Raw genomic sequence first — 27,488 nt, 5'->3', positions numbered from 1 at the left:
CCCAAACAAATGGGGTTGGTCGCCATCTTGAGAGCCCGAACAGGCCGCGCGGCCAACAACCTCCGCCGGGGCGGCAGTCAAGCAGATGAAGTCCCGCCGACAGGCAGAAGAACACCCCGGACAGGAAGGGGGGCCACCAGAAGAAGGGGATTCGCCGGCCCCCCAATGTCGCCAGTCCCGATCTCCGAGTCCGGGCGGCAAAGAACAAAATGGCCGGACCGGAGAACAAAGGGGGAGGAAGCTGAACACACGAGGAACCCCAATAATGAAGGGCAGCGTCACCATCCAAGGCTGCCGCCACACAGGAGTCTCTCAGCCAGGAACCTCCGGCTCACACGAACAGCGGCCCTCCAATCACCTCCAGTGCGCCCCGAAGGGCAAGCCCGCAGGCTGCATCCGGCCCAGGAGCCGGGACGAAGAATCAGGCCAGTCCGCTCTCGAGTCCCGGGAATGGTCGGGGGCACTGCACCGGACCCACAGCAGCCAGGACAACCGGAACAAGTGGTAAGTGCCTGCAGTGCGTCGTAGTAGTACCACACAGCAAGGAGGGCTTCCCGGGGCAGGATAAATGCAGGATAAATGTGAAAAACACAGGCGGGCGAACGGAGCCGAGCTAAAGCGCGGCCATCTCGGTCGCGAGCTAGGCTCCTCCTCAAGAACGGATCCTTAATAGTGAGTGCCTGAAGTTCACGGACCCTCCTGGCTGATATTAAAGTGAGAAGAAGGGCCACCTTCCATGAGAGAAATTTAAGGTCTGCCCTATGAATTGGCTCCAAGGGAGGCCTCGTGAGTTGAGCAAGGACCAAGTTGAGCTGCCGCATGGGTGGAGGAGGTCTAACTGGAGGAAAAACTCTAAAAATTCCTTTTAAAAATCGTTTCACCATTCTTGCAGACCAAAGGGAAGGGCCCGAAGATGTTCGTATGAATCTAGAGATCGCCGCCAGGTGCACCTTGATAGAAGAATGGGCAAGACTTGATTTGGCCAGAGACAAAATGTATGGCAAAATCTGATGAAGAGCAGAAGAAAAGGGATGAATCTTCTGCTGACGGCACCACAGGCAGAAACGTTTCCATTTTGAACGATAGGTCTTATTCGTACTTGGTGCACGAGCCTGAGCTAGCACTCTCTATATTCTTGAGGGATATTCAAGTCCTGAAATACAGAAGAGGGCAGCCTCTCAATAGGAAGAGATGCCCCGATCTGTACATGATGATCCAGGTCGTGCCCAATCGATTCAGGTGCATCGACTGGTGCACGTAGAGATGAGTCGCACCAGTCAGTTAAGATTTCAAATATGATGAATTGCAAATTTTGCACCTCCCTGGAAAGGAGGCCCAATGACTGGTGTACGTCGAGTTGGGTTGAACTAGGCAATTACGGTCACAAACACAGCGTAGAGTTGCAAACCTCTCTGGAAATGAGGCACCACGTGCGGTGCGCGATGAAACAGGTTGCACCACCCAGTCCGGTACACACAAACAGGCACAAGTTTAGCAAAGCCACATGAGGTTGAATGAGGCACTACTCGGGGTCCATTCTCACCTCTGAGGGTTTTCACTGTGAATCGGACACTGCGCGCAATGAGCATGCAGTCAATGTGTCACACAAGAGAAACGCATTAGGCAATCTAGTCTCCAGATACAAGACTTAGGGCCACGTTTACACCACACTGCCAGTTTGGATTTAGTAGCCTAGGTGGACACTTGAGAGAGCAGATGTCACCATCTACATGGTGTAGTTCCCTCAGGGGAGATCTTAGATGTCCCTAAAATTTCAGAGAGATCAGGAGGCCCGCCTTCGGGCCTTGGAAAGTACACTTCATGGGACCACACTTCAGCAGGTCCTCAGCTCAGGCCAGTCTCTATTCAGACAGTCATCTTCCATGTGCACAATAGAGTCCTCTGACAATGTGCACCATGCAGTCTGGGTATACTAGTCTCACGTCCCCACAAGGGTATCTCACCTCTTGCTGAAGGTTGGCACCCGTAGTTATACTTAGTTGTGTCTTTGAAGTAGGTGGTTTAGGGGTTTTCCCTTCAAACCACACGTCTCCACTAAATTGTAGGCCTGTCTGCCATGGGGTCTTCGAATGCAGATTTTTTAGTGGGGCCATGATGTGGCCCCTAGAGACTTAGGGTCATATGTAGGTAAACTACATTTACCGATTCTAAAATAATGAATTTTACCGATTCGGTATTTTAGAATCGGTAAATGCAATGTAGGTAAAAATTCGGTAAGTATTACTGAATCGGTACGATTCAGTATTTACTGAATTTTGTTGCCCGCGCTGCATCACATTTGGCGATGCAGCGCAGGTAACGAAATTTTTTTTTTTTTTTTTGGTACTTACCTGTAATGGTCCATATCTTGCATTTTACAACCCCCCACCCTGACCCTGCCCCACCTGACGTCACCGCCCCGGTATAACGCCCTGCACATGCCGTGCCTGCCCTCCAGGCCTGCCATGGCCCTGAAGGAGAGGTGATCCAGGGTCAGCCGTAGGTGAGCGGGGAGGGAGTTCCATGTCTTGGCTGCCAGGTAGGAGAAGGATCTTCCTCTGACGGTGGACTTCCGAATTCGTGGGACGGAGGCGAGGGCGAGGTTGGTGGATCGGAGCTGGCGGGTGGGTGTGTAGAAAGAGAGGTGGCTGTTGAGGTACTTTGGGCCCATGTCGTGGAGAGCCTTGTGTGCGTGGGTGAGGAGTCTAAACGTGATCATCTTGTTGACGGGGAGCCAGTGCAGGTCTTTCAGGTGGGCAGTGATGTGGTTGCGGCGGGGGATGTCCAGGATGAGTCGTGCTGTGGCGTTTTGAATGCGCTGGAGTCTTTTTTGGAGTTTGGCTGTGGTTCCTGCGTAGAGGGTGTTCCCGTAGTCCAGATGGCTGGTGACGAGGGCCTGGGTGACCGTCTTCCTGGTTTCTGTGGGGATCCATCGGAAGATCTTTCGGAGCATGCGCAGGGTGTTGAAGCAGGATGATGAGACTGCGTTTACTTGCTTGGTCATCGTGAGTGAGGAGTCCAGGATGAAGCCCAGGTTGCGTGCGTGGTCCTTTGGTTTGGGTGCGCTGCCCAGGGCCGGGGGCCACCAGGAGTCGTCCCACGCAGAGGGGGATGGTCCGAGGATGAGGACTTCCGTCTTGTCTGAGTTCAGTTTCAGATGACTGATCTTCATCCATTCTGCGACGTCTCTCATTCCTTCCTGGAGGTTGGCTTTGGTGGTGTCGGGGTCGTTGGTGAGGGAGAGGATCAGCTGGGTGTCGTCGGCGTAGGAGATGATGTTGAGGTTGTGTCGGCGGGCGATGGCAGCGAGAGGGCTCATGTAGACGTTGAAGAGGGTAGGGCTGAGTAAGGATCCTTGCGGGACGCCGCAGATGACTTCGGTGGCCGCGGAACGGAATGGGGAGAGGCGGACTCTCTGGGTTCTTCCGGCGAGGAATGAGATGATCCACTCCAGGGCCGCTCCTTGGATTCCTGTGTTGCTGAGGCGCTGTATCAGGGTGCGGTGGCAGACGGTGTCGAAGTCTGCTGAGAGGTCCAGGAGGATGAGAGCAGCCGTTTCTCCATTGTCGAGCAGGGACCTGATGTCGTCAGTGGCTGCGATGAGGGCGGTCTCGGTGCTGTGGTTTGCTCGGAAGCCGGACTGTGAGGGGTCGAGGGATCCGTTGGTCTCGAGGAAGGCGGAGAGTTGTCTGTTGACGGCCTTCTCGATGACTGTGGCTGGAAAAGGGATGAGCGAGATGGGGCGGAAGTTCTTCAGGTCTGTGGGGTCCGCGGTGGGTTTCTTGAGGAGGGCGCTCAGCTCGGCATGTTTCCAGCTCTCCAGGAAGGTGGTGGATGCGAAGGAGCTGTTGATGATGTTCCAGAATTGGGGTGCGATGATGGAGTCGGCTTTGTTGAAGATGTGGTGAGGGCAGGGGTCGGAGGGGGATCAGGAGTAAATGGTGTTCATCAGGCGGGTGGTGTCATCGGTGTTGACAGGGGTCCAGGTGCAGAGGGTGGTGGTTGGGGGCATTGGTTCGGTGGTCGGGTGCGTGGTATGTGTGTCGAAGCTGTTGTGAATGTCGGTGATCTTGCAGTGGAAGAACAAGGCGAGAGCGTTGCAGAGGTCTTGCGAAGGAGTGATGTCATTGTTGCAGGAGCTGGGATTGGAGAGCTCTTTGACGATGCTGAAGAGCTCCTTGCTGTTATGGGTGTTGTTGTCCAGTCTTTCTTTGAATGCTGTCTTTCTTGGTGGATCGGATCAGCTGATGGTGTTTGCGGGTGGCGTTCTTGAGGGCTGTCATGTTCTCCATTGTCTGGTCGTGGCGCCAGGCTTTCTCGAGGGTGCGGCAGGTTTTCTTGGAGTTTTTGAGGTCGATGGTGAACCACAAGGCTTTCCTGCTGCCGGGTCTGCCGGGAGGGTTCTTCAGTGGTGCGAGTTCGTCGGCGCAGTTGGTGAGCCACAGTGTGAGGTTGCGGGCTGCTTCGTTGGGGTCCGTTGTGTTGGCAGGAGGGTTCTGGCTGAGGAAGGTGGTGAGCTGGTCGGCGGTGATCTTGCTCCAGCTTCTGCGGGGTACCTGTTGCGGGTGGTGGTGGGTCGTGGTTCTCCTGAAGTCGAAGTGGACGCAGCTGTGGTCTGTCCAGTGTAGTCCGGTTGGGTGGTTGAAGGAGATGTACTTGCTGGAGGAGAAGATGGGATCAAGCGTGTAGCCGGCGTAGTGGTTGGGGGAGTCCACCAGTTGCTTGAGTCCAAGGTTGGCGAGGTTGTCCAGCAAGGTGGTGGTGTTGCTATCATTGTTGTTCTCCAGGTGAAAGTTGAGGTCCCCTAGGAGGATGTAGTCTGAGGAGGTGAGGGCGTGCGGGCTGACGAAGTCTGCGATGGCTTTGCTGAATTGTGTGCGTGGTCCCGGGGGTCTGTAGATGAGAGTGCCTCTGAGGGTGGTCTTGGGGTCGGTGTGGATCTGGAAGTGGAGGTGCCCGGCGGCGGTGAGGGTGTCGTCGGAGTTGGTCGTGATGCGGATGGTGTTCCTGTGGACGATGGCGATGCCTCCTCCGGTTTGGTTGACGCGGTCCCTCCAGGTGATCTTGTAGCCGTCCGGGATGGCTGTGGCGATGTCGGGCACTGAGGAGGCGTTCATCCAGGTTTCCGTGAGGAAGGCGACGTCTGGTGATGTTGTGTCGAGGAGGTTCCAGAGTTCGACGGCGTGTCTGTGGACGGAGAGGGTGTTGAGCAGGATGCACTTGAGGGGGTTGTTGCTGGTGCCTAGCCTTTCGGGTGCGGTGCAGGTCCGGAGGCAGGTGAACTTGCTGGTTTGGCAGCTGAAGGGTCCAGGGGTGTGTTTCGGGGTGGCTCGGTAGAAGGCGGGGTTCCGGTCGGGTTTGAGTGCGTTGGGGGTGGCGGCGTTGTAAGTCTGTCGTGTTGGCTGGCATCGTCGGGGGCCAGGGCTCCTGGCACTGGGCGCGGTCCAGGCGTGGACGGGCGTAGACGGGCTTGACTTTGGCGCGCCTTCGGCGCACAATTGGCGCGCCCCCTGTGCGTGAACGCTGCGCGTGCGCGCGGGTGCCATTTAAGGCCAAGTGGGAGGGAGGAGCAGCTGGGAGGCGGGAGCGGGGCGGTCAATGGGGACACAGAAACGAAAAGGGTGTGGGGCCGCGGGGGAGCAGCGGTGGGAAGCGGGGAGCGGAGGGGGGTCACACCAGGGGAGCAGTGACAAAACACAAGCGCAAAACAAACCTACTTACAGAAAAGAAGAAAAACAGTCAATAATACAAAACAGTGAAAACTGGGCACAGAGGGGCGAAAACAGTCAAGACGGGCGAAAGAGCGAGCAGCAGTGAGGGGGCACCGAGGTCAGGGAAGGACCTGTGGCACTGGGAGAGAGACGCGCCAACAGCTGGTGGGCCGTGCGGCGTGGGGGTGTCCTGGACAGGTCACACTCGCCTACGCCGCGCGGGTGCCATTTAAGGCCAAGTGGGAGGGAGGAGCAGCTGGGAGCGGGGCAGTCAATGGGGACACAGAAACAGAAAGGGGGTGGGGCCGCGGGGGAGCAGCGGCGGAAAGCGGGAGCGGAGGGGGGGTCACACCAGGGGAGCAGTGACAAAACACAAGCGCAAAACAAACCTACTTACAGAAAAGAAGCACTAAACAGTCAATAATACAAAACAGTGAAAACTGGGCACAGAGGGGTAAAAACGGTCAAGATGGGCGAAAGAGCGAGCAGCAGCCAGGGGGCACCGAGGTCAGGGAAGGACCTGTGGCGCCAGGTGCTTGCACATAAATAGACGAGTTTCAAACTGATGAACACATAAGCACCACATAGACCACTAACGCTGTGTGAAATAGCATAAAAAATGATAACTGCAAATTACACGTATTTAAAAAAAATACATTTTGAGGTATTTTGAGTGAAATTGAATTCAAGAGCATCTCTTGCGTTCAAAAGTCATTTGAGATACTGGCAGATTTCGGTTTAAAGAGCAAATGTATTCCTCATCACGTTTTGCTTCAGGCCAGCCCACCATAAGAGACATTTTCTGCTCCATCCAGCTCCCACAACAAAGAAATGTCCAGAATTTGCTGATCGTTTAAATTCCTTGAAAAGACCATGCTCTGAAGTGGTTCTATTCTGATATGAAACTAAAAGTAATTTGCCAAATCAATCAGTGAATAATTAATTCTATCTCCAGCCATGAAGGATTCCCCCATACTTTGAGGACAGGTCTATGCACAGTACTTCTGATACGAGGAGCACAGGCATGAGCTCGCTGTCGAAATAAAAAGTGTTTACTGAAAACTAAATAGGTATACTGGCAGAAAGATGAAAAGCATTCAAGGAAGGTCACTGTTTTGGTCTGAGTTTCACTGATCAAGTATTTAAGAATTTGTCTTTGACTGTATGTTTGCGTCTATTAGCGGAAATGCCGCACTCTGGGGGCAAATCGGCCTCAGGAAGGACCACTCCTGCTCATTGTAAGACTTTCTCCTCTAAAAATAGTATTTTTATTTACAAGATCGTCCCAACCAGATAATCAAGGAATTTAAAATGCTCGCCCCACCCATTTGGTGGGAGGGGAGAAATCAGACCCGAGAGATGGGCTCAGAAATTGCGGCCTTGCAGAGCACCGTTTGCTTGACAGAGCAATGGCGCGGCGCGCGCGCTGCAAGACTTCCGGTGAGGCCCCGGGGCGCGTCATGGCCACTTCCTGCATTTCCTGAACTCCTGTCTCCAGAAATTAATTCCCCTGGAAGGTCTTGTGCTGTGAATGTTAACATATTCCGGTGTTTCCCTGTTGATTTTTTTAACCTATGTTCCTATTATTTGCCTGGTGCTCGTGCAGGCAGATCAGCGAGAAGAAGCGAGAAGAGGATCCGCAGATACTGCCCGTGAACGTGCTGTTCCCGGAGGCGGACGACTACACGTCTGTAAGTAACCTCACTCACAGCCGCCTGTCCACCACAGACCCCACTGGGAGTCTCTATGCCCTGCTATATTTTCTGTCAGACTGCCGCTCCTTCTTTCTCTCCACCTCTTATCGGTATTCTGTACCCTTTTCCTTAGTACTTTTAAAATACATTTTTAATCTGTTTTTCTATTTCAAGAATATTCTGTCTACCTGTCTTTTCACTTGAGTCCATCTATAAGCGTCTGTTGTTGGGATTGCCTGTATCCACCTGTTTTATCAATCAAACCTTCTACGCATTGCCCAGTCGGAATACATATATATTCATCAATACCTCTACAGCGCTTCGCCATCAGCATATATTAATGCTGAATATCTACCACCATACACCTATATCTGTGTCAAAATATTTACCTGTTTATTCCCCGTACCTCTGTGTCAGCAAATCAGAGCAAGTAAGGTATCTACCTATCTGCGATCAGGACTTGCATCTCGGCTACATTTTTCATCTATTCATATTTATTGTCTGTGTAACTGAATCTCTGCCAATTCAAATACTTTTTTTAACTGTCTGTCTCACTGTCTTTCTGTTTAGCTATCTGTCTTTCAGTCTGTTAAGCTGTCTCATGGCCTGCCTACTTTTCTACCTCATTCTCTGTCTGTCTACTTGTCCATCCGATTTACTATTTGTCTGCCTGACTTAGTGCCTACCTCCTTGACTGCAAGCCTTCTTGTTTGCCAGACTGTATGTCTGTTAATCAGTCTCCCTGCCCCTCTTTATCTCATGCTTTTTTAACGTTTCCACGCAACTTCATTTGATAGCCAAGGAAGGGAGGAATTGCAGAGAAGGTTATACGAGGGATGGTAACTTTCCTAGCTGACCGATCCATTCTCCGAGATGGTCCTATTGGGCTTTCTCTAGTGTGTCACAAGGCGCTTTCCTTCAACTCACAAGCAGCCCTGATCACCCTTTCTGGATATGATTTCTTTCCAAATGTGGAGAACATTAAAGTCTTCTTGTCTACGTTCATGCCTGGTTAGCGCAATCCAAATGTGTACCTTAACAGAAGTGGAAAGAGACTTCGAGGTAGCACTACATATGATCTAAGATCTCCTGGGGCCCTAACAGGACACTCATCAATTCAAGAATTGATTGACACTAAGTGAAGACTTTTTGTGTGTCTTGGGTCAAATGTTTGCATCTTCACCTGAACGTCGTGCAGAACATGCACCCTCTCCTTCTTGTGCTCTGAGGTCGCAGAAGCGACACAAATGGAACATCTCATACCTTGAGACTACACCGTACCTTTTACGGTAACACCAACACCTGAAGTGCCCGGCAGCAAGTCCGGCACTAGAATTAGAGCCTGTATCTCCGCAGTGGAGGTACCCTGAGGTGCAGTCTGTAACTACAGCGTCCAGAATGCATTAGGTTGCTAGTGAACAGCCAGGGCTGTAGCACCATGTACTTGGTGAAAAGCAGACCACTTGTAACCTTACAGATGAGTTTGTTAAGATTGTACTCCTGAGGCACAGCCGGGAGCATTGTTTTAACGAAGTTGCGCTGAATTTTAATCTTTGTGTGTGATAAACTGTCACTGTAAATCCTACCTTTTTCACCCCGACTGCACTAAGACTGGGGGCTTAATTCCCACCTTCACCGCCTAGCAGCAGAGCTAAACGCTGCAGCGGGAAACGCCCAAATAACTGCCGCCAGCAGCGAGTGAGCCGGTCCTGTGGCCACGCCCACTCGCTCGAGGCCACGCCCACTCCGCCTACAAAAACCGAGCTGATTGGAAGCTCTGGCTGGATTGTACTCCTGAGGCACAGCCGGGAGCATTGTTTTAACGAAGTTGCGCTGAATTTTAATCTTTGTGTGTGATAAACTGTCACTGTAAATCCTACCTTTTTCACCCCGACTGCACTAAGACTGGGGGCTTAATTCCCACCTTCACCGCCTAGCAGCAGAGCTAAACGCTGCAGCGGGAAACGCCCAAATAACTGCCGCCAGCAGCGAGTGAGCCGGTCCTGTGGCCGCGCCCACTCGCTCGAGGCCACGCCCACTCCGCCTACAAAAACCGAGCTGATTGGAAGCTCTGGTTAGATTGTACTCCTGAGGCACAGCCGGGAGCATTGTTTTAACGAAGTTGCGCTGAATTTTAATCTTTGTGTGTGATAAACTGTCACTGTAAATCCTACCTTTTTCACCCCGACTGCACTAAGACTGGGGGCTTAATTCCCACCTTCACCGCCTAGCAGCAGAGCTAAACGCTGCAGCGGGAAACGCCCAAATAACTGCCGCCAGCAGCGAGTGAGCCGGTCCTGTGGCCACGCCCACTCGCACGAGGCCACGCCCACTCCTCCTACAAAAACCGAGCTGATTGGAAGCTCTGGTTAGATTGTACTCCTGAGGCACAGCCGGGAGCATTGTTTTAACGAAGTTGCGCTGAATTTTAATCTTTGTGTGTGATAAACTGTCACTGTAAATCCTACCTTTTTCACCCCGACTGCACTAAGACTGGGGGCTTAATTCCCACCTTCACCGCCTAGCAGCAGAGCTAAACGCTGCAGCGGGAAACGCCCAAATAACTGCCGCCAGCAGCGAGTGAGCCGGTCCTGTGGCCACGCCCACTCGCTCGAGGCTACGCCCACTCCGCCTACAAAAACCGAGCTGATTGGAAGCTCTGGTTAGATTGTACTCCTGAGGCACAGCCGGGAGCATTGTTTTAACGAAGTTGCGCTGAATTTTAATGTTTGTGTGTGATAAACTGTCACTGTAAATCCTACCTTTTTCACCCCGACTGCACTCAGACTGGGGGCTTAATTCCCACCTTCACCGCCTAGCAGCAGAGCTAAACGCTGCAGCGGGAAACGCCCAAATAACTGCCGCCAGCAGCGAGTGAGCCGGTCCTGTGGCCACGCCCACTCGCGGCCACGCCCACTCCGCCTACAAAAACCGAGCTGATTGGAAGCTCTGGTTAGATTGTACTCCTGAGGCACAGCCGGGAGCATTGTTTTAACGAAGTTACGCTGAATTTTAATCTTTGTGTGTGATAAACTGTCACTGTAAATCCTACCTTTTTCAGCCCGACTGCACTAAGACTGGGGGCTTAATTCCCACCTTCACCGCCTAGCAGCAGAGCTAAACGCTGCAGCGGGAAACGCCCAAATAACTGCCGCCAGCAGTGAGTGAGCCGGTCCTGTGGCCATGCCCACTCTGCCTACAAAAACATGTGCACTTCACGTACGCGCAGCGGACGGGCGCAGCGGGCGTGCCGTCAGCGCGCCTAAGGCAAGCCCGTCTGGGCCCGTCCGGGCCCAGCCGGACCCGGGCCCAGGAACTCTGCCGGATTTGCCTCATGATCGGTTGGTGTACACAAGTGACATGCTCCGGGCTCTTCATCCGGAAAAAAATCAGGAGTGCCATTATATCCATGTTGAAGGTAAACCCTATATCAACTGTGCACGCTGTAACCCAGTCGCTCAGATTACGGGAAAGCCTGGATTACAGATGGGCCTCCTTAATTGCCGTTCCCTCCCCAAGCACGCGCATGAAACCAACCTGCTGATACTAGACCAAGACCTGGACATACTGTTTCTCACAGAAACCTGGCTCTCTGCTAGCTCAGATTCTGACATTGTCAATGCTCTACCCCCAGGCTATCTTATTCAAACCCTGCATAGACCCAAAGGGAGAGGAGGGGGGCTGGCAATAGTCCATAGAGAACACCTTGTCTGTAGAACCAGCAATGCCAACATTAAAGATTGCGAAAGCTGTCATTTCGCCCTCCAAACTTCTCCGACACACTCCCTCTCAGGACTGTTGATTTATCGCCCTCCGGGTACACCAGGGAAATTCATCAACGCTCTCACCGATACGGTGTCACAATTAGCTTCTTCCGCCCCTAATTTCCTCCTCGTGGGCGACCTCAATCTTCACTTTACAGACCCCACAGATTCTATAGCATCTGATCTCCTTCAGGACCTTATGTCATTTAACATCCGGCTGGTCAATAACGGACCCACCCACGACAAGGGACACCTCTTGGATCCCGTCCTTACCAATATTGCGGACATCACTACTGGACCCCCCCTCCCTCTTCCATGGACAGATCACTTCCTAATCCCTATCTCCTGTCATCTATTCATAGCACCCCTCCAACCCTCTAACATCCGGGCCACCGACCGACGTTCGCACAAGCATGTACCAGCTGAATGGGCCATTATTCTCTCAGATTCTATACCTACCCTCTCCACTGATCCTGTCATTGCCGACGAACAGTTTAATTCCTGGGTCACATCCTCATTGGACCAACTCCTCCCCAAAACTACCACTCTCAAACATACCAAACGAGTGAACCCCGCTCCTTGGTACACGCCGGAGCTTAAGTCTCTGCGACAGGAATGCAAGAGAACGGAACGTTCCTGGAGGAAGGATAAGTCTAATGCAAAGAAGGACGCCTACCACACCGCATTACAAATTTATAAAACCGCCCTTCGTAAGACCAAAAGTTTATTCTTCCAAGAAAGAATAGAAAATTCCGCTTGCTCCAGCAAGGAATCTTTTACTATTTTAAAAAAACTCCTTAAGGTCCCAGACCCCGGACCTAGAAACCCACCAGACCCCAAGGCAGATGAGGAAAAATGCTATAAACTAGCTAACTTCTTCACGGAGAAGATCCAGAAAATCCTCGACTCCATCCCAACCACAAACCCGAGCGAGAAAAAAGAGATCAATAATATTCCTACCTCCCCCTGTCTCACCTCTTGGGGACAAGTGACTGCCGAAGAGGTCGAAAGCACGCTTAATAACATCAAAAGCGGATCTCCCAGGGACCCTGCGCCGCTACGTATCCTCAAGAGAGTAGCACCCACGATCGTTCCCCCCCTCACCCATCTTATCAACGCCTCACTGCAACAGGGAGTCGTCCCCTCTAGCTGGAAGGCGGCAGTCGTCAAGGCGCTACTTAAAAAACCTTCCCTGGACCCTGTGGACCTGGCCAACTATAGGCCAATTTCTCTTCTCCCAGGAACTAGCAAGGTTGCCGAAAAGCTTGTGAATAGAAAACTTTCACAGTTTTTAGAAACCAATAATCGGCTGAAAAGCTCGCAGACGGGATTCCGCCCAGGGCAGGGCACCGACATCGCCCTCCTTGTGGCGGTGGAGGAGGCCAGAGCACTTCTAGACGCGGGACGATCAGTGGCAGTGATCCTCCTCGACCTCAGTGCGGCCTTCGACACCGTCAACCACCAACTCCTTATCCACCGACTCAGGAGTGTCGGTGTAGAAGGAACCGCACTGTCCTGGTTATCGTCCTTTTTGGGTCATCGCTCCTTTCAGATCTGGGAGAATAACACCCGTTCCTCCGAAACACCCCTCCAATGTGGCGTGCCTCAGGGCTCTTCCCTGAGCCCCACATTATTCAATATCTACATGTCCCCATTGGAGGAGGTTGTCATCCCGTTCGGAGTGAGTATCGTCAGCTATGCTGACGACACACAACTAGTGGTGTCCTTATCTCACCCAAGCCAACAACCTGCGGGCCTATACAACTGTCTGACGCAGATACAAGGATGGATGAACCGTTCATCTTTGAAACTCAACGGTTCAAAGACTGACATTCTCCTCCTTGGTCAGAAAGGGCTCTCCCTTTCACAGAACATCTGGCCACCCTGTCTAGGCTTGCCTCCAGACCCGAAATCCGAGGTTAAAAGCTTGGGTGTGTGGCTCGAAAAAGATCTATCGTTTACAACACAAGCAAAAAAAGTAGCCGGGACGTGCTTCGGGCTCCTCAAATCGATTCGAAAGATCTTGCCCCTACTTCCTCCCACCTCTCAAAGACTGTTGATCCAGGGCCTGATACTATCTAGGCTCGACTACAGTAACTCCATCTATCTAGGCGCTCCTGAGGCAACCTTGAACAAGCTACAAAGGATCCAAAACGCAGCTGCCCGGATCCTCACCAACACTCCTGCCAGAGCCTCGGCCAAACCAGCCTTGAAGCTTCTCCATTGGCTCCCGGTAAGAGAACGAGTGAAGTTCAAAGCCCTCTGCCTGGCTCACAGACTGCTTCAAAACAAAGGCCCCCGATCTTAAGAAAATTCATCAAACCATATAAAGCCCCAAGATCCCTCCGATCCGATCAGGAACATCTCCTCATCATTCCCAGAGTCAAGAAGGCACGCACAGGTGGAAGGCGCTTCTCAGTTCACACTGCACGCCTCTGGAACGCCTTACCCCGCGACCTGAGAACAGAACCTAACTATCTACGATTCAGAAAGCGGCTGAAAACCCACCTCTTCCCTTAATCCTAACCTTCCCCCCCTGCCCCCACTGACCTGCAGTTGTATGGATCTTAGCGCTGGGATACTCACGGGTGACTACGCGCTTTATAAATTTTTTTAATAATAATAATTTGCCCGCTGCTTAAGAAAACTCTACCACTCTGTTTAATTTGTAGGGACCCAAGTTTTGTGAGCACACAAGGAACTCCTACTTGCAAAAGACTAATATGCAGGAAGTTCCCAGCTCCTGCTTGTCAGAATTTCTGTAAATCATAGGGGCGCAAATTTACAGTGCTTAGATTTGCGTGTTTATTTTGAAGTATGCCAACGGTATGAACACTATTAGTACCTTCTGCGTATTTATGATTTAACACAATATTCCAAAGACACTGCCAATAAAAGCTCCACATAATGCATCAGCTCGTAAAATGATAGTCCCGCATTGTAATCCAGAATCTTATCGAGGGGAATCTTGGACGTAATTACCACCACTTCTGGAACACCCTCACCCCGGGTTGTACTGTTTGGGAAACTTAGTGTGCTGTGCCTTGCCTTGGGGTACTAAGTAATTACCAGTTGAATATTTTATGTATTTTATGTATTTTTTTTATTTTTATTTTTTTATTCTTTTTATTAAACATTGACAAAATCCACCATTGACATTCACAAGCTAGGAACCATACAAAGTCTAGGATTTCAATATGGAATACCATAAATCAAGTCAGTTTACAGTTTGAAATAAATCAGGGGGTCTCGAGCGTCTCAGATTTATGCATTGGAATATGTGGACTACAGATATCCCCTCTGTAATGATTCCATGGTCCCCACACTTTATTCCATTTCCCAGGGCACCCCTTGCAATATAAACTGATTTCTCCCTGAACATGCACCAGTCTAGGCTCTCCTCCAACTTCCCCAATGTTGGTGTCTGGCAGGCTTCACAGTGTTGCGCAATATTCCTATTCACAATAATTATTGCCAGAGTTGCCTGTTGTGCGGTGTAGGAGGTTAGGTCCGTAGGCTACCAAATATTTAGGAGGCAAGTAAGTAAATGTTAATTGTTTAGTTAATTAAAACCATAACAATTTAAGACAAGAGAGTAGCAAAAGAGAAAAAGACCAATGTTATAAAGACGAGTTAAAAGAAGAATTAAATAATACATTAATTTCATCTCATCTTAAAACTTTTATAATACATTAATAGCTAAAATTCAGTGCAGTGGATTTGTCCATTTTCCTCAATTGCCGAGGATCAGACCCATTTAGCATGACTTCGTGAATGCTTTGAATTGAGGAATTTTATCAGTCTACCGTTCAACGGTGGGTCTGAGGTGTTTAGGCACGCAATTATTGCCGCTCTACAGGACCTGATTCCTCTTTCATTAAAGCTTTGTTTTAGGAGGGAAGCACGTTCGTTATACAGGTTCTTGCATATGCAAATTACGTGGATAAAATCTTCTTTGTGAGAATTACACAGCCGACATGATGTAGGGCCTGTGTGCACCCAAACAGGTTGGTCCGCCAAAGATGGTAGTGACCCGAAGCGTAGAGCCATAAGCTGCTTTTTTACATTAATTGAGAACGTTTTGCTCAAATATGACGCCGGTGCAAGTTTATCACCATCCACGCATGAGACCTTGCTCTAAAAATATTTTTATCCAATTGAGATGAATGAGTTTTTGAAACTTTATTTATAGCTTGTTATAAAGATTGATACAGCAGGTTTTTGTTCCATAATTTTGTTGCTGAAAGTGATTTACATAGGTATTTGTTAAAGAGAGAGGATGTGTCCTCGCTTACTTCGGACCAAAGGGTTTCTTTGATTGCTGATGTGGCTACATTTAGTTTCAAGCGATACCAAGTTTTCACTGTCGCGTACATTCTGCCAATGTCTTAATTTATTAGGCCGAATTCCAGGCGAACCTGGGCTGGGGAGGCCGACCTTTGTGCCTGGAATACTTTTTTATAGATGGAAACCATTAATTGATTTAGAACCTCCCCGTCTTCGCCATGGAAGGAGGCATCTGCGGGCCTCCGGCTGCAGGTCAATAGACAGAACCTCTCAAAGTATGGTGTATGTCCTGCCAATACGACTGTATGTGTACACATTCCCATAGGATGTGCATGAATGTGCCGATCTCCCCGCAGTGCTTTGCGATGAGTTGAGTAGAAGAGAATAGTGGGGATCAGAAAGAAAATGAGAATGGGGCAAAAGGGTCTAGATAGAGGTTAAAAAGGTATTGCGGAACTGAAGTTGGTCTTCATGTAGGGAGTTCCAGAAAGACGGAGCTGCAACAGGTCTGGGCAGCAGGTGTGTGGGATTTGAGCTTCTTTATTTTAAGTCTGAATAGCTCTCTGTCTGCGCCTTTTAGCTCCCTTGGGAGTTTTAAGGCACTGACACTTGCATGTATATAAATTTGAATGTGATATAACAAGTTTGGATTTAATTAATCTGGCTTTCACTGGAAGCCAGTGGAAGACACAAGAAATAGGTGTGATGTGGTCGAATTTCTTTGCTTCATACATTAGTCTTGCAGCAGAGTTCATCAAAGGTTTCAGGGAAGCCAAGGTGGACTGAGGGTGACTGTTAGAGGTGTTAGAAATGAGTAGCCCTAATCCAGTTGTGCAATAAAGGGACTTTGAACATACCCAACTAGAAGTACCCACACACCTCCGAGGAAGAGAGCCTGCGATATGTAAATATTTACATACTAGATGGCATCTTTGTTTATTCTGTGTACAGTGTCATTTTAAACAGATTGTCACAATCATTTAAAGGTCATAATGATAAAAGCTTGTTTTATAGTACTCTTTCTATCACACTTTTGCCATTTCGAATCACTGTAAAAAAATTCTTTTACGATTATCCAGTTTAAAAAAGTCTTTGGAAGGATGGATGGTTAACTTGGCAGTTAATTTCCAAGGACATATAATGTAGGAGGCAATCACTGCAGATTGCCTCCTCCAGATCTCAATTTGTGCCAGTGTTTGCAGGCAGTGAGCCCCAGTACTCATTTGATGGACTGGACCTATTTTTCCTCATCAGACTTTGAACCTCAGCAAAAGAGAAAGCTAGAAAAGGGAGAGAGAAGAGGGAAGAGACAAGTAGGAGAACTGACAAAAAAGTACAACTTTTATATTCTGTATATCTGAACTTGCTCGTGTGTCTATCCTAAAGATCTAGCATGAATCCCTCTTGAACACCCCAAGAACCATCATTCGTCAAGTGGGGTAGAGTTCATACCTTGCCTAATTATAATTCTAAATTTCCTCTTAGCCTAATCCTAACCTTAACCATGACTATCTATGTCTCTGACCCCCTACCCTGCCCTTTTAATAACTCTCACCATTTTCCACACACTTCTAACTTAATGTCTTTTTGTCTAATTTGTTTCCATTCAAAAGGAAACATTTTTGCAGTATTATTTTTTCCTCTAAGGGACCTAAATATAAAATGTGTTATACCTTACTTTCTTAATAGTGATTTCGTCTTTTGGTATTAATCTACACAACGTTTCCCTAAGGTGATACAATCCCTCTTGGATATAACTTACCTTGGAATGTTAGCAGGGCACTGCTTAGCAGCTGTACCTAGTACTTGTGTTGCATGGTTTAACAGTTTGTGTTTTACTTTTTTCAATGAGCAAACGGCAGAAAGGACATTATATCAACAGACGTTTAATATTCTATAGGGTAGGTGTTTGAAAGTTATGCTTCCTTAATCCTAACTTCAACTCAGGAGAGCACCAGATGATGACTCTGTAAAGGGGTAACCAATGAAAAGAAAGTATCCTGGGCGCCGTGCCCAGTCTTTCACCACCAACAGACTGTTACAGGAATTATGTCCCAAGAGACCTCCCCCTGTGGGTGTGAAAGTAGAATACAATGACACCAAAGCTACACCTTAGCTAATCTATGTCTCAGAACCTGGCACACAGTCTATAATATAAATGTTGGTTGACACACTTTGCCATCTTGGTCCTTTGGCTCGATGCTCATAGTGCCCAGTCATCACTCATAGGGTCCGATGTACGACAAGATTTAGCATGCGCAAACGGGTTTGCGACCCGTTTGCACATGCTAAATCTGATAGGGCCATGTACAAACACTATTTTGCGAGTCGCAAATAATTGGCGACTCGCTAAATAGTGTTTTGCGACTCGCTATTGGGAAGGGACGTTCCCTTCCTAATAGCGACTCACAAGCCATGTACGAATGTTTTGCAACCGCAATTGCGGTTGCATAACATTCGCTATTTACCACCCTCTTCAAGACGGTGGTCAGTCAGTCAGTCAGAAAATCTTTATTTGGCTGTGACTGACCAGCCATAAAAGAGTACATCTCAGAAATAACACATTTTGTAATAAAACACAAAAAAATTAATAAAATACAATTATCAAATAGGAGTTCCATAGAATAGAGGAGCAACTGCGAGCGTTGCACATATCTGCAGCACATTCCATGTTTAAATTTCAACATTAATCACTATGGGAAAAAATAAATACATAAAAAGTCATTTTCCAACTATGTTTCGTAGCCGAACTGCGGAAGAAATATATTTATAAATCATTAGGCAAATAAATTCATCTTTTAAAAGCTGAAGAAAATGCAGAGCGGCCCGATATTTTCTTATCTTTAGGAATTTTAAAAGTGGTATTAAAAAAGCACGTCTTTCATTAATGTACAGTTTACAAAAAAACATAAAGTGCAATGTGCTCTGGACAGGTTCTGATTCACAGGGGCATAAATCCAGTTTGGCATCAGAATATACGTTGCGAGGATATGAAACCAAAAGATGAGAAATACCAAACCTGAACCTAATAAGATAATACAATTTAGCACGGCTAAGGTAAAAAGATAGATAAAGCTCCGTGCCTGGAGATCAGACTAAAAGTGAGTGGTCAACAACCCTTTTTTTCGTTATTTCCTGTGTACCTCTCATAAAATAGAAGTGAGCTCAAAAGTCCCCTTTCAGCTTTGCCCTTGATCTTTTGGCAAAACGTCCAGGCTTGTCGAAACAATCTGACAAACCCAGGATCTGTCATTGAGCCGTAAACAGTTTTAAACAGTCTGTAGTAACAGCACGGTTCAAAGCCGCTTCTTCCTTCACCCAGATATTATGCCACAATAACAAAGGGGCTAAATATATGCGAAAGGACAGGGGAATTACACCAATTTGACAAATGGTAGCAGCAGTGCTTTTTTGCACACTCTGCAAACGTTTCAAAAACGTATCCTCGACTCTCTGCAGGCATTCCACGTTACAGGAACCCCAAACTCCTGCACCATACAGGATGACAGCACACTTGCGTGCTTTATAAATTTCAGTCATTACCTTGATGGGTCGAGAACCTAGTTTTTTTGTGAACCTGAAGATTGCCTCCAGGTTTAGGTTAAAACCCCTGATCCTTGCCTCTAATAAGTGAAACCAAGTATTTTTTTGATTCAAAAAGAATTCCTAAATAAGAGAAGGTGGGCACATAAAGCAGTTTCTCATTGTTTATAAAAACATATCTTTAAAATTGCAGGGGATTTACCCATCACCAATAGTATAAGAGTTAGCTACATTTGTCTTCAGGCCAAGGTCATCCATAAAATTGTTAAAACTTGTAAAAAGCCTTTGCAACCCCACCCCAGTTCTGGATATCAAAACACAATTGTCCGCATATAATCGCGCTGGTTATGACCTACGGCCTATCTGGGGAGCGTTCACATTCCCATTTTTAATGTGGCCCTCCAGGTCGTTTATATACAGACAAATTAAAAATGGGGCGAGGACATAGCCCAGATGTATCCCGCGTTTCATTTCAATTGGGGCAGTAAGTTCCCCATCTGCTCCATAACGCACCCTCCCCGTGCATAGCATAGCTGCTAAAAAATGCACAATGGCGAGTTCAATGCCCATTTGCAGCTTCTTCTCCCACAGCCTCCCTCTCTGCACCCAGTCAAAGGCAGAAATTAAGTCCATGAACCCTAAAAAAAGGGATCCAGGCTTGGCCAGGGTGTATTTATCTATGACTAGGTGCAGATTGAGGCACTGTTCAACGGTACAGAGGCCTCTCCTGAAACCATATTGAATATCCGAAAACATGCCAGTTTCCAATACCCAATCCTCCAGTCTTTCGAGAATAACTCTACCCTTAATTTAACAGGTACAGTCATTAAGAATATTGGCCGGTAACATTTGGGATCCGCCCTATCAACTTTTTTAAAGATGGGAACTATTATCACGGATCTCCAAGAGTCAGGGTTCCCTGAGACGCATAGCAACACAAAATATTTGAAAGCAGCGGGAGCCACAAGGGAGTATTAGCTAAAAACAGATCTGTGGGGATGCCATCAGGGCCTGAGGCTTTATTCCTCACAGTCTGTGATAAGGCCCTGTCCACCTCATCTAATGTGGGGGCTGCGAGGGTTGAGGCCTCATAATTAAAATTGGTACAAAAATCAGAATCACTACTAGTTTTATGGAGAGCTGAAAAATGATCGACCCAGGCATAATTGCCACATCAATCTTACTACTATTGTTCCCATTAACATAATCCTGGTTAACAGTTTGCCAAAAGAGTTTGGAATCTCTACTTTGACAAGCCACATGGAGTTTTTCCCATGCCTCATGTCTAAGTTCTATCTTGCGTTTCTCTAACATCTGCTTGTATTCGAGGCGAGACTGCTTTACCTCTGATATGTTTCGGGGTTTTATTTTCAATACCTTAATTAAATTGTTATGAAAGAAAGTGCAGTCACTATTATACAACTTATTATTCTGTGTTCTAGATTTTATTTTTTTAATCTATGCAACATTCATGGTCTCTATTATTGACTCAAATGATGTTACCATAACTGAAGGACGTATGGTATCTTCCAGACAATTTAGATTGCCCCAGTATTGGAACTTTCATAGATTCCCATGCTTTTGTATCATTCCCCATCGTCGGAATGGGAGTCTCGGTAACCAAAAATAACATAGTAGTAGGTACAAAAGAGAAAGAAAAGGCCTAGGCCTCATTCCCTTTTGTAGCATATCCGCCTCTTTTTGTAAAAGAGACCAAACTAATCATCAGCCAATCAGAAGAGCCTCATCCCTTAGAACCCTGCTGAAGGAACCTCAGAGCCTCAGATTTTCTATTGCACGTTGTGCTTAAGGAGTCTCCTTTGAGCTCTGCTCAATCTCAACTCTTTTCAAGTGTTTTCTTCAGGGTTTCTCTTCAGAATTGTTGGCTGTCCCTTCCAGGATGTCTGATAAGGAGAAGAAGAAGGCCCTTTTCAAGCCATGCTCCACCTGTGGAAAGAAAAGATTGTTTGTTGAGGATAGGCATAAAGATTGTATATATTGCCTCTATCCTGATCATAAGGCTGCGGACTGCAAGATCTGCCGCACCTTTTCTACCAAGACCCTCCGGGACCGTGAGGCTAGGCTTCTTACCTGGCTCCAGAAGTTGAAGTCGAGAAAGGACACAGTCTCCAGTGACAGTGAAGACTCTTCTTCAGCCTCATCTTCAAGAAGGTCAGTCAAAAGGGGTAGGCTTTCCCCTTCACCTTCTGTGGATCGTCCATCTAAGGCCTCAAAAAAGACCCCCAGAGAGTCTGAGAGCCAAAGTCCGGTCGAATCTCCTCACCAAGGTGAAAAGGAGAGGGAGGGACCTTCTACACCTTCTTCTGGGACAAAGACTGCTCCAGCCTTCAAGAAAGCATCTTCTCAGTCTTCTGAGAAGTCTGACAAGAGTTCCAAGTCGTCGACAACGCAGCTGAAGACTTCGTCGATGAAGGCGTTGAAGCCCAAAGTTAAAGTGGTGCCGCCGACGGGCTCGTCGACGGTACGATCGACGTCGACGGGATCGTCGGCGTCGTCGACGATAGTGACAGCGATGTCGACGGCAGTGACGACGAAGAATTTTTCGACGGCGGTGACGACGAAAGTATCGTCGTCAAGTGCTTCGACAACAACAACTTTGACGACGACGGCAGCAGGGGCGTCGACGGTCGCGGCGCCGACGACGGCCATCTCATAGTCGATAGTTCGCTCGTCGACGAGGTCTACTCCGTCGACGACGCCGACAACGGCAGCATTACCAGGAACAACTCCATCGTCGACGGGATCGTCAACAATATTGTCGTCGACAGAAAAAATCACTATTTCCATGAGACGGATTACACCTGACATGACGTCCCCGAGGAGAGTTACCCCCTTGCCTCCAGCTCTGCTGTTAGAAGAGAATGATGACGACTCGGATGAGGAAGATCAGGACTCGTATGGATATGCAAATAGTCATTCTCAGCTCCTAGTAAAATGTCAGGAGACGGATTCCGTAGAAGAGTACCTGCAGGAATGTGGGTATCAACATTCTGCTCAGCCACAGGAGTATACGAGGCAAGAGATGGTGTCTGTACCATCTTCGCTCTTGCAGGATCTCCACAACATGCTGCAGGATTACAAATCCAGATGTTCACAGCCTGCTGCTTTTCCGACTACGCAAGCCCTGACGGTCTCTACGACCTCTGCACTGGTTTCTCCAGAGTTGCCGGCCCAGGTGATATCTCAGCTGCAAACGCCGGTTCCACAGGTACCTTCAATACCACTGGACACTCATGATGATTCCTCGGATGAGGATCAAAACTTGGATGGCAGACCTAATCAGGGCGTAGAATGGGACGAGTATGTTATCCCAGACCCAGCTTCACCATGTCCGGATCCGGTGGACTCCCCTCCGGTGGATATCGGGGGGTTCCATAAGTTGATGGAGAGGGCCTCTAGCAGATTCAAGCTATCAATGCCTTCTATTGCCACCAAGTGTTTTTTGTATGATTTTAAAGAGCCTTATAAGAAGGTTACTAGATCTATCCCCATTGTTCAGCATGTTTGGGAGGAAGGCCTTAAAGCAATGAAGAACCCGGCTATAGTGGTCCCTGTACTACTGCGCCTCGAAAAGAAATACAAGGCACCCGAGGATGGTCCGGTGTCTTTGACAGGGCACCCAAAACCGGACTCAGTGATTTCCCTAGCTGCACAGAGGAAGTCACGCAACCCATCAGCTCCTTTAACAACTCCTCCAGATAAGGAAAGCAGTAGGTTAGACAACGCTGGGAAGAGATTTTCTTCTATGGCTAGTCTTTTGGTGCGGGCAGCAAATGCCTTGGCAATATTGGGCAGATATGATCGCCAACTATGGTGTGACATTTCGCCCCATCTAGATCAACTGTCTCAGGAGTCAAAAGGCGATGCAAGGAACATTTTACAGGAGGGGGAGGCAACGTCAATGGAGATAATTGATTGTGCCATGGACATCGCCACAACTGCCTTTCGATCGCTAGCTGGTGCTGCAATTCTTCCTCGCCAGGGATGGCTCAGGGCGACATGGTTCAGACCTGAAATCCAGAATAAAATCCTGGATCTACCTTTTGATGGAGAGGCGTTGTTCGGGAAACATATCGCTGACACTCTCCAGGCTATCAAGAAGGATACCGAGACGGCGAGGTCTCCGGGTACACTGCAGTACAGAAAAGCTCCTTTCAGAGGTGCCAGAGGTAAGAGTACCACATACAGAGGCTCTTACCAGCAGCAACGATACCCATCGTACGGATCAGGCTCACAACAATACCGCCAGCCTTATGAACAAAGGCAAAGCCAGTCCTCGAATTTCTCTCAATCGAATAATAGAGGAAAACAGAATCGCCAAGGACGGGATGCATCCAAGAGGCAATAGCGGCATCCTGTCTCTTCCTGCTGTGCCCACCTCCACAAGATCATCGGTAGGAGGCAGGGTATCTCAATACCTTCAGAATTGGTCCAAGATAACATCAGACCGTTGGGTGCTAAACATCATTCGAAAGGGCCATACTTTTGAATTCACACAAATCCCACCATCCAAGCCCCCGGCCGCCATCCCATCAAAATATCTGAGTCTCCTGCGGCTCGAGGTTATTCAGATGCTCCTGAAAGGTGCTATAGAGCCGGTCCCCTCCTCTGAAAGAGGGGAAGGATTCTATTCCAGGTTCTTCCTGGTGAGGAAGACACTAGAGAAATGGCACCCAATTTTAGATCTCAGGAAGCTCAACACCTATCTCATTTCCCTATCCTTCCGGATGGTCTCCCTTCAAGACATACTACGTCTCATCAATCCAGGGGATTTCATGGCCACGCTCGATCTCGAAGATGCGTATTTTCACATACTTATTCACCCTACACACAGAAGGTTTCTATGGTTTACAGTAGTTAAGAGCCACTTTCAATTCAGGGTTTTACCCTTTGGACTTTGCTCGGCTCCAAGAATCTTCTCAAAGGTGCTGGCACCGGTGGCGGCGTTTCTTTGGAGGAATCACTTTCAGGTCTTCCCCTACCTGGACGACTGGTTGCTGAAGGCTCCGTCCAGGGAGGCTGCGAGGGAGGCAGTCAATGCATGTACAAACCTTTTCCAGAATCTGGGCCTTACTCTCAACAAGGAGAAGTCATCTCTGGTTCCTTCCAGGACTGCACTTTTCCTGGGGGCCATCTTGGACTCAAATTTCAGCAAAGCTTTCCCAGCCTTAGAAAGACAGGAAAAACTGGAACTATGGCTCTGGCCTTAAGAAAAAGAAGGTATCTTTCAGTACGCCATTACAAATCCCTTGGGAGTGATCTCCTCCTGCATTCCTCTGATTCCTTACTGCAGATTGAGGATGCGTCCTCTTTAGGAGCAGCTCGACATTCAGTGGCAGTAGATTCATGGTTCGTTCGACGACAACGTGACCATCACCTCAGCAATGAAAAAAAGCTGCCTTGTGGTGGACGAAGCAGGAAAACTTATCCCAAGGTCTATCCTTGGTAAGCGATCCGTCTCCTCAGGTTGTGACGACGGATGCGTCATTGGACGGCTGGGGGCAGTACTGCAGGACCTTCATGTCAGTGTGCATTGGTCTCCTCAGCACCGTCTTCTCCCCATCAATCTCCTAGAACTCAGGGCGATCAAGCATTTCTCCCTCGCCTGAGATGTTCAAAGGTTCTCATCCTGACGGACAACACCACGGCCATGCATTACATAAACAAAGAAGGAGGAACCAGGTCTCTCCTGTTGTCTCAGGAAGCTCAGGAAATCTGGGAATGGGCTATCCTTCACGAGATTTCGCTGCAAGCGAAACATCTGCCAGGGATCCTAAACGAACATGCCGACAAACTAAGCAGACTATCCACAGTCAGTCACGAGTGGGAACTCAACCAAATGGTTCTGGACAAGGTTTTCCGACAGTGGGGCAAGCCCTCAATAGATCTATTTGCCACTCCGACCAACAAGAAATGCCGGTCTTATGCAAGCAGGCTTCAGCATCGAGGATCATTGGGGAATGCGCTTTCGATAGCCTGGTCAGAGACATTTGTTTACGCCTTTCCCCCCATTCCAATGATACCGAGACTTATCAGGAAGATCAAGGTGGAGCCATGCAAGATGATCTTGATAGCTCCGGCTTGACCGAGGCAGTTCTGGTTCACAGAACTCCATCTATTGTCGCTGGTCCCTCCTCTTCCCTTGCGAGCCATTCCAGACCTTCTCACGATGTCCGAGGGGCAGATTTGGCATCCGGATCCAGCTTCATTGCACCTGACAGCATGGCTCCTGAGCAGCGAGAATTCATGAACCTTCCCATCTCAAATGAAATAAGACAGGTTCTCTCACAGGCTAGAGCTCCTTCTACAAATAAAACTTACCATTTGAAATGGAAAAGATTTTGCATTTGGTGCAGGAAAAAAGGCGTTGATCCTTTCTCTTCTCGACCTCATCAACTTCTGCCTTATCTTTTGTCCTTAGCTAAAACAGGACTGGCGCATTCATCCATAAAGGTTCATTTAGCGGCAATTTCTAGATACAGGCATTCAGCATCTGGACCTTCTCTCTGGTCTTCAAGAATATTTAAACAGTTTCTCAAGGGATTGTTTCGAGTTTATCCCCCGGTGAGGCCTCCGCCTCCTACTTGGCAATTGAACTTGGTTCTCACGCAACTCATGAAGAACCCTTTTGAACCTATACATCGGTCGGATATGAAATTCCTTTCATGGAAATTGGCTCTCCTTCTTGCCCTCACTTCTGCAAGACGCATTGGGGAGCTACAGGCTCTCACGATTCAGGAGCCATTTCTCCAATTGAAGAGGAATACTGTAATCTTACAAACTAATCCAAGGTTCATACCTAAGGTACCTTCGGATTTTCACCTGAATGAGCCAGTAATTCTTAAATCTTTCTTTCCTCATCCTTCCACACCAGTAGAAAGGTCACTGCATTCTCTGGACGTGCAAAGGTGCTTGAAATTTTATTTGGTTTGCACCAAGGAATTTCGTAAATCCTCGCAACTCTTCTTTCTTTTGGTGGTCCTCGCAAGGGCCTCCCTCTTTCAAAACAAAGTATTGCGAGATGGATCTCCAGTGCCATTCTCTATTGCTACTCAACAGAGGGTAAGCCGCTGACCAGCAGAGTTAGAGCACATTCCACAATATCTGTGGCTTCTTCGTCAGCTCTCTTCGCAGGAGTACGCATCAGAGACATTTGCAGGGCTGCAACATGGAGCAGCGTGCACACCTTTATGAAGCATTACTGCTTGGAATACTTAACGCAAGATGACACGGCGGTGGACCAGGCAGTCCTCAGGGTAAACATAATTTACAACGCAACTTTTACCACGCAGGGCTGTTACAACGCAGGTTTTATTACGCATATCATTACAATGCATTACACTGGGGGGCGCCCTAGGATAGGGAATAAGTTTAATTTACTATCCAACACCTTCCCTAGTGTCCACGGGAACTGGAGTTGGAATAGTAAATTAAACTATTCACTATCCAGCACCCCCAAGTGTAATGCGTTGTAATGGTATGCGTAGTAAAACCTGCGTTGTAACAGCATGTGTGGTAAAAGCATGCGTTGTAATGTCATACATTCGTCCTGAGGAACCTCTTCCACTGATTGGTGAGCTTTCCTTTCTATCCCTCCTTCCTTTTCTGGACATTTTGTATCTTTGGATTACTGATGACTTTTGCAATGTATGTTTATGCCACAAAATGTGCTGTATTTCTTACTGCTTGCTACTCTGATACAAAAGCATGGGAATCTATGAAAGTTCCAATACTGGGGCAAGAAAACAAGTTACTTACCTGTAACTGTGGTTCCCCAGTATTGGTAACTTTCATAGTTTCCCATGCGCCCACGCTCCTCCCCAGGGAAAGCTCAGCCTCTTGCAGATATGGTTACTGTTACACAGTAACCATATCACTAGTAACCATATCACTAGTGATCACTATAACAAATTTTGTGAAGTGAATTAAAAATATTCCCACAGGGATTGTGATTAAAATGACAATCACGTCAGTCGCCCGTGCCACCAGATGGCATGCAGCCTGTTTGGACAAAGGACAGAGTTTACAGTTAAAATCACCTCCCCAAAAGATTGCAAAATCTGTATTCAACTCTTTGACATTGGTTGACGAAGAATTATCCAACTCTTTGGCAATACTAATATTTGAGACATTAAAGTTATTGTGATAAACATTTCAATAACCAATGTAAGATTTTTCCTGAGATAAATATTAATAATCTGAAAGTGCAGTGAATCAATTTTAGTCTTTCCTAGCCAGCCATTCAGTGTTGTTGAGACCAAGGTCAGTAATCCTCCTTTTGCATGACCACCTAAGGAAACGTTTGCTGATGTATGAATAGAAAAGAAACTATTTATATGTACAATATCTCGCATCCATGTTTCCTGCAGGCATATTATACCTCACTTTTGGATAAAGACGGTCCACTCATTCATTTGTAACTTGAGCGATAAGCCAGCAATATTCCAAAATAAGCTTTCATAGGGGGT

The 27,488-nt window shown here is 48.0% G+C and overlaps 1 protein-coding gene across 3 annotated transcripts in view; it reads left to right on the top strand.

Annotated features, from left to right (window-relative positions):
• Positions 1-27,488, top strand: part of LOC144752187 (rho GTPase-activating protein 20-like) — a 499,614-nt gene that overhangs the window by 344,701 nt on the left and 127,425 nt on the right. For all 3 annotated transcript variants that reach the window (XM_078640127.1, XM_078640125.1, XM_078640126.1), the window contains one exon: positions 7,318-7,402. In XM_078640127.1, coding sequence (XP_078496253.1) covers positions 7,318-7,402 — 85 coding nt within the window. The remainder of the gene's footprint in view (positions 1-7,317; positions 7,403-27,488) is intronic.

The sequence above is a fragment of the Lissotriton helveticus genome, chromosome 4_2, assembly GCF_964261635.1.
Source record: "Lissotriton helveticus chromosome 4_2, aLisHel1.1, whole genome shotgun sequence".
NCBI classification, from domain to species: domain Eukaryota; kingdom Metazoa; phylum Chordata; class Amphibia; order Caudata; family Salamandridae; genus Lissotriton; species Lissotriton helveticus.
Note: the sequence above shows the minus strand (reverse complement) of the source record. Positions and strands in the feature narration are given on the sequence as shown.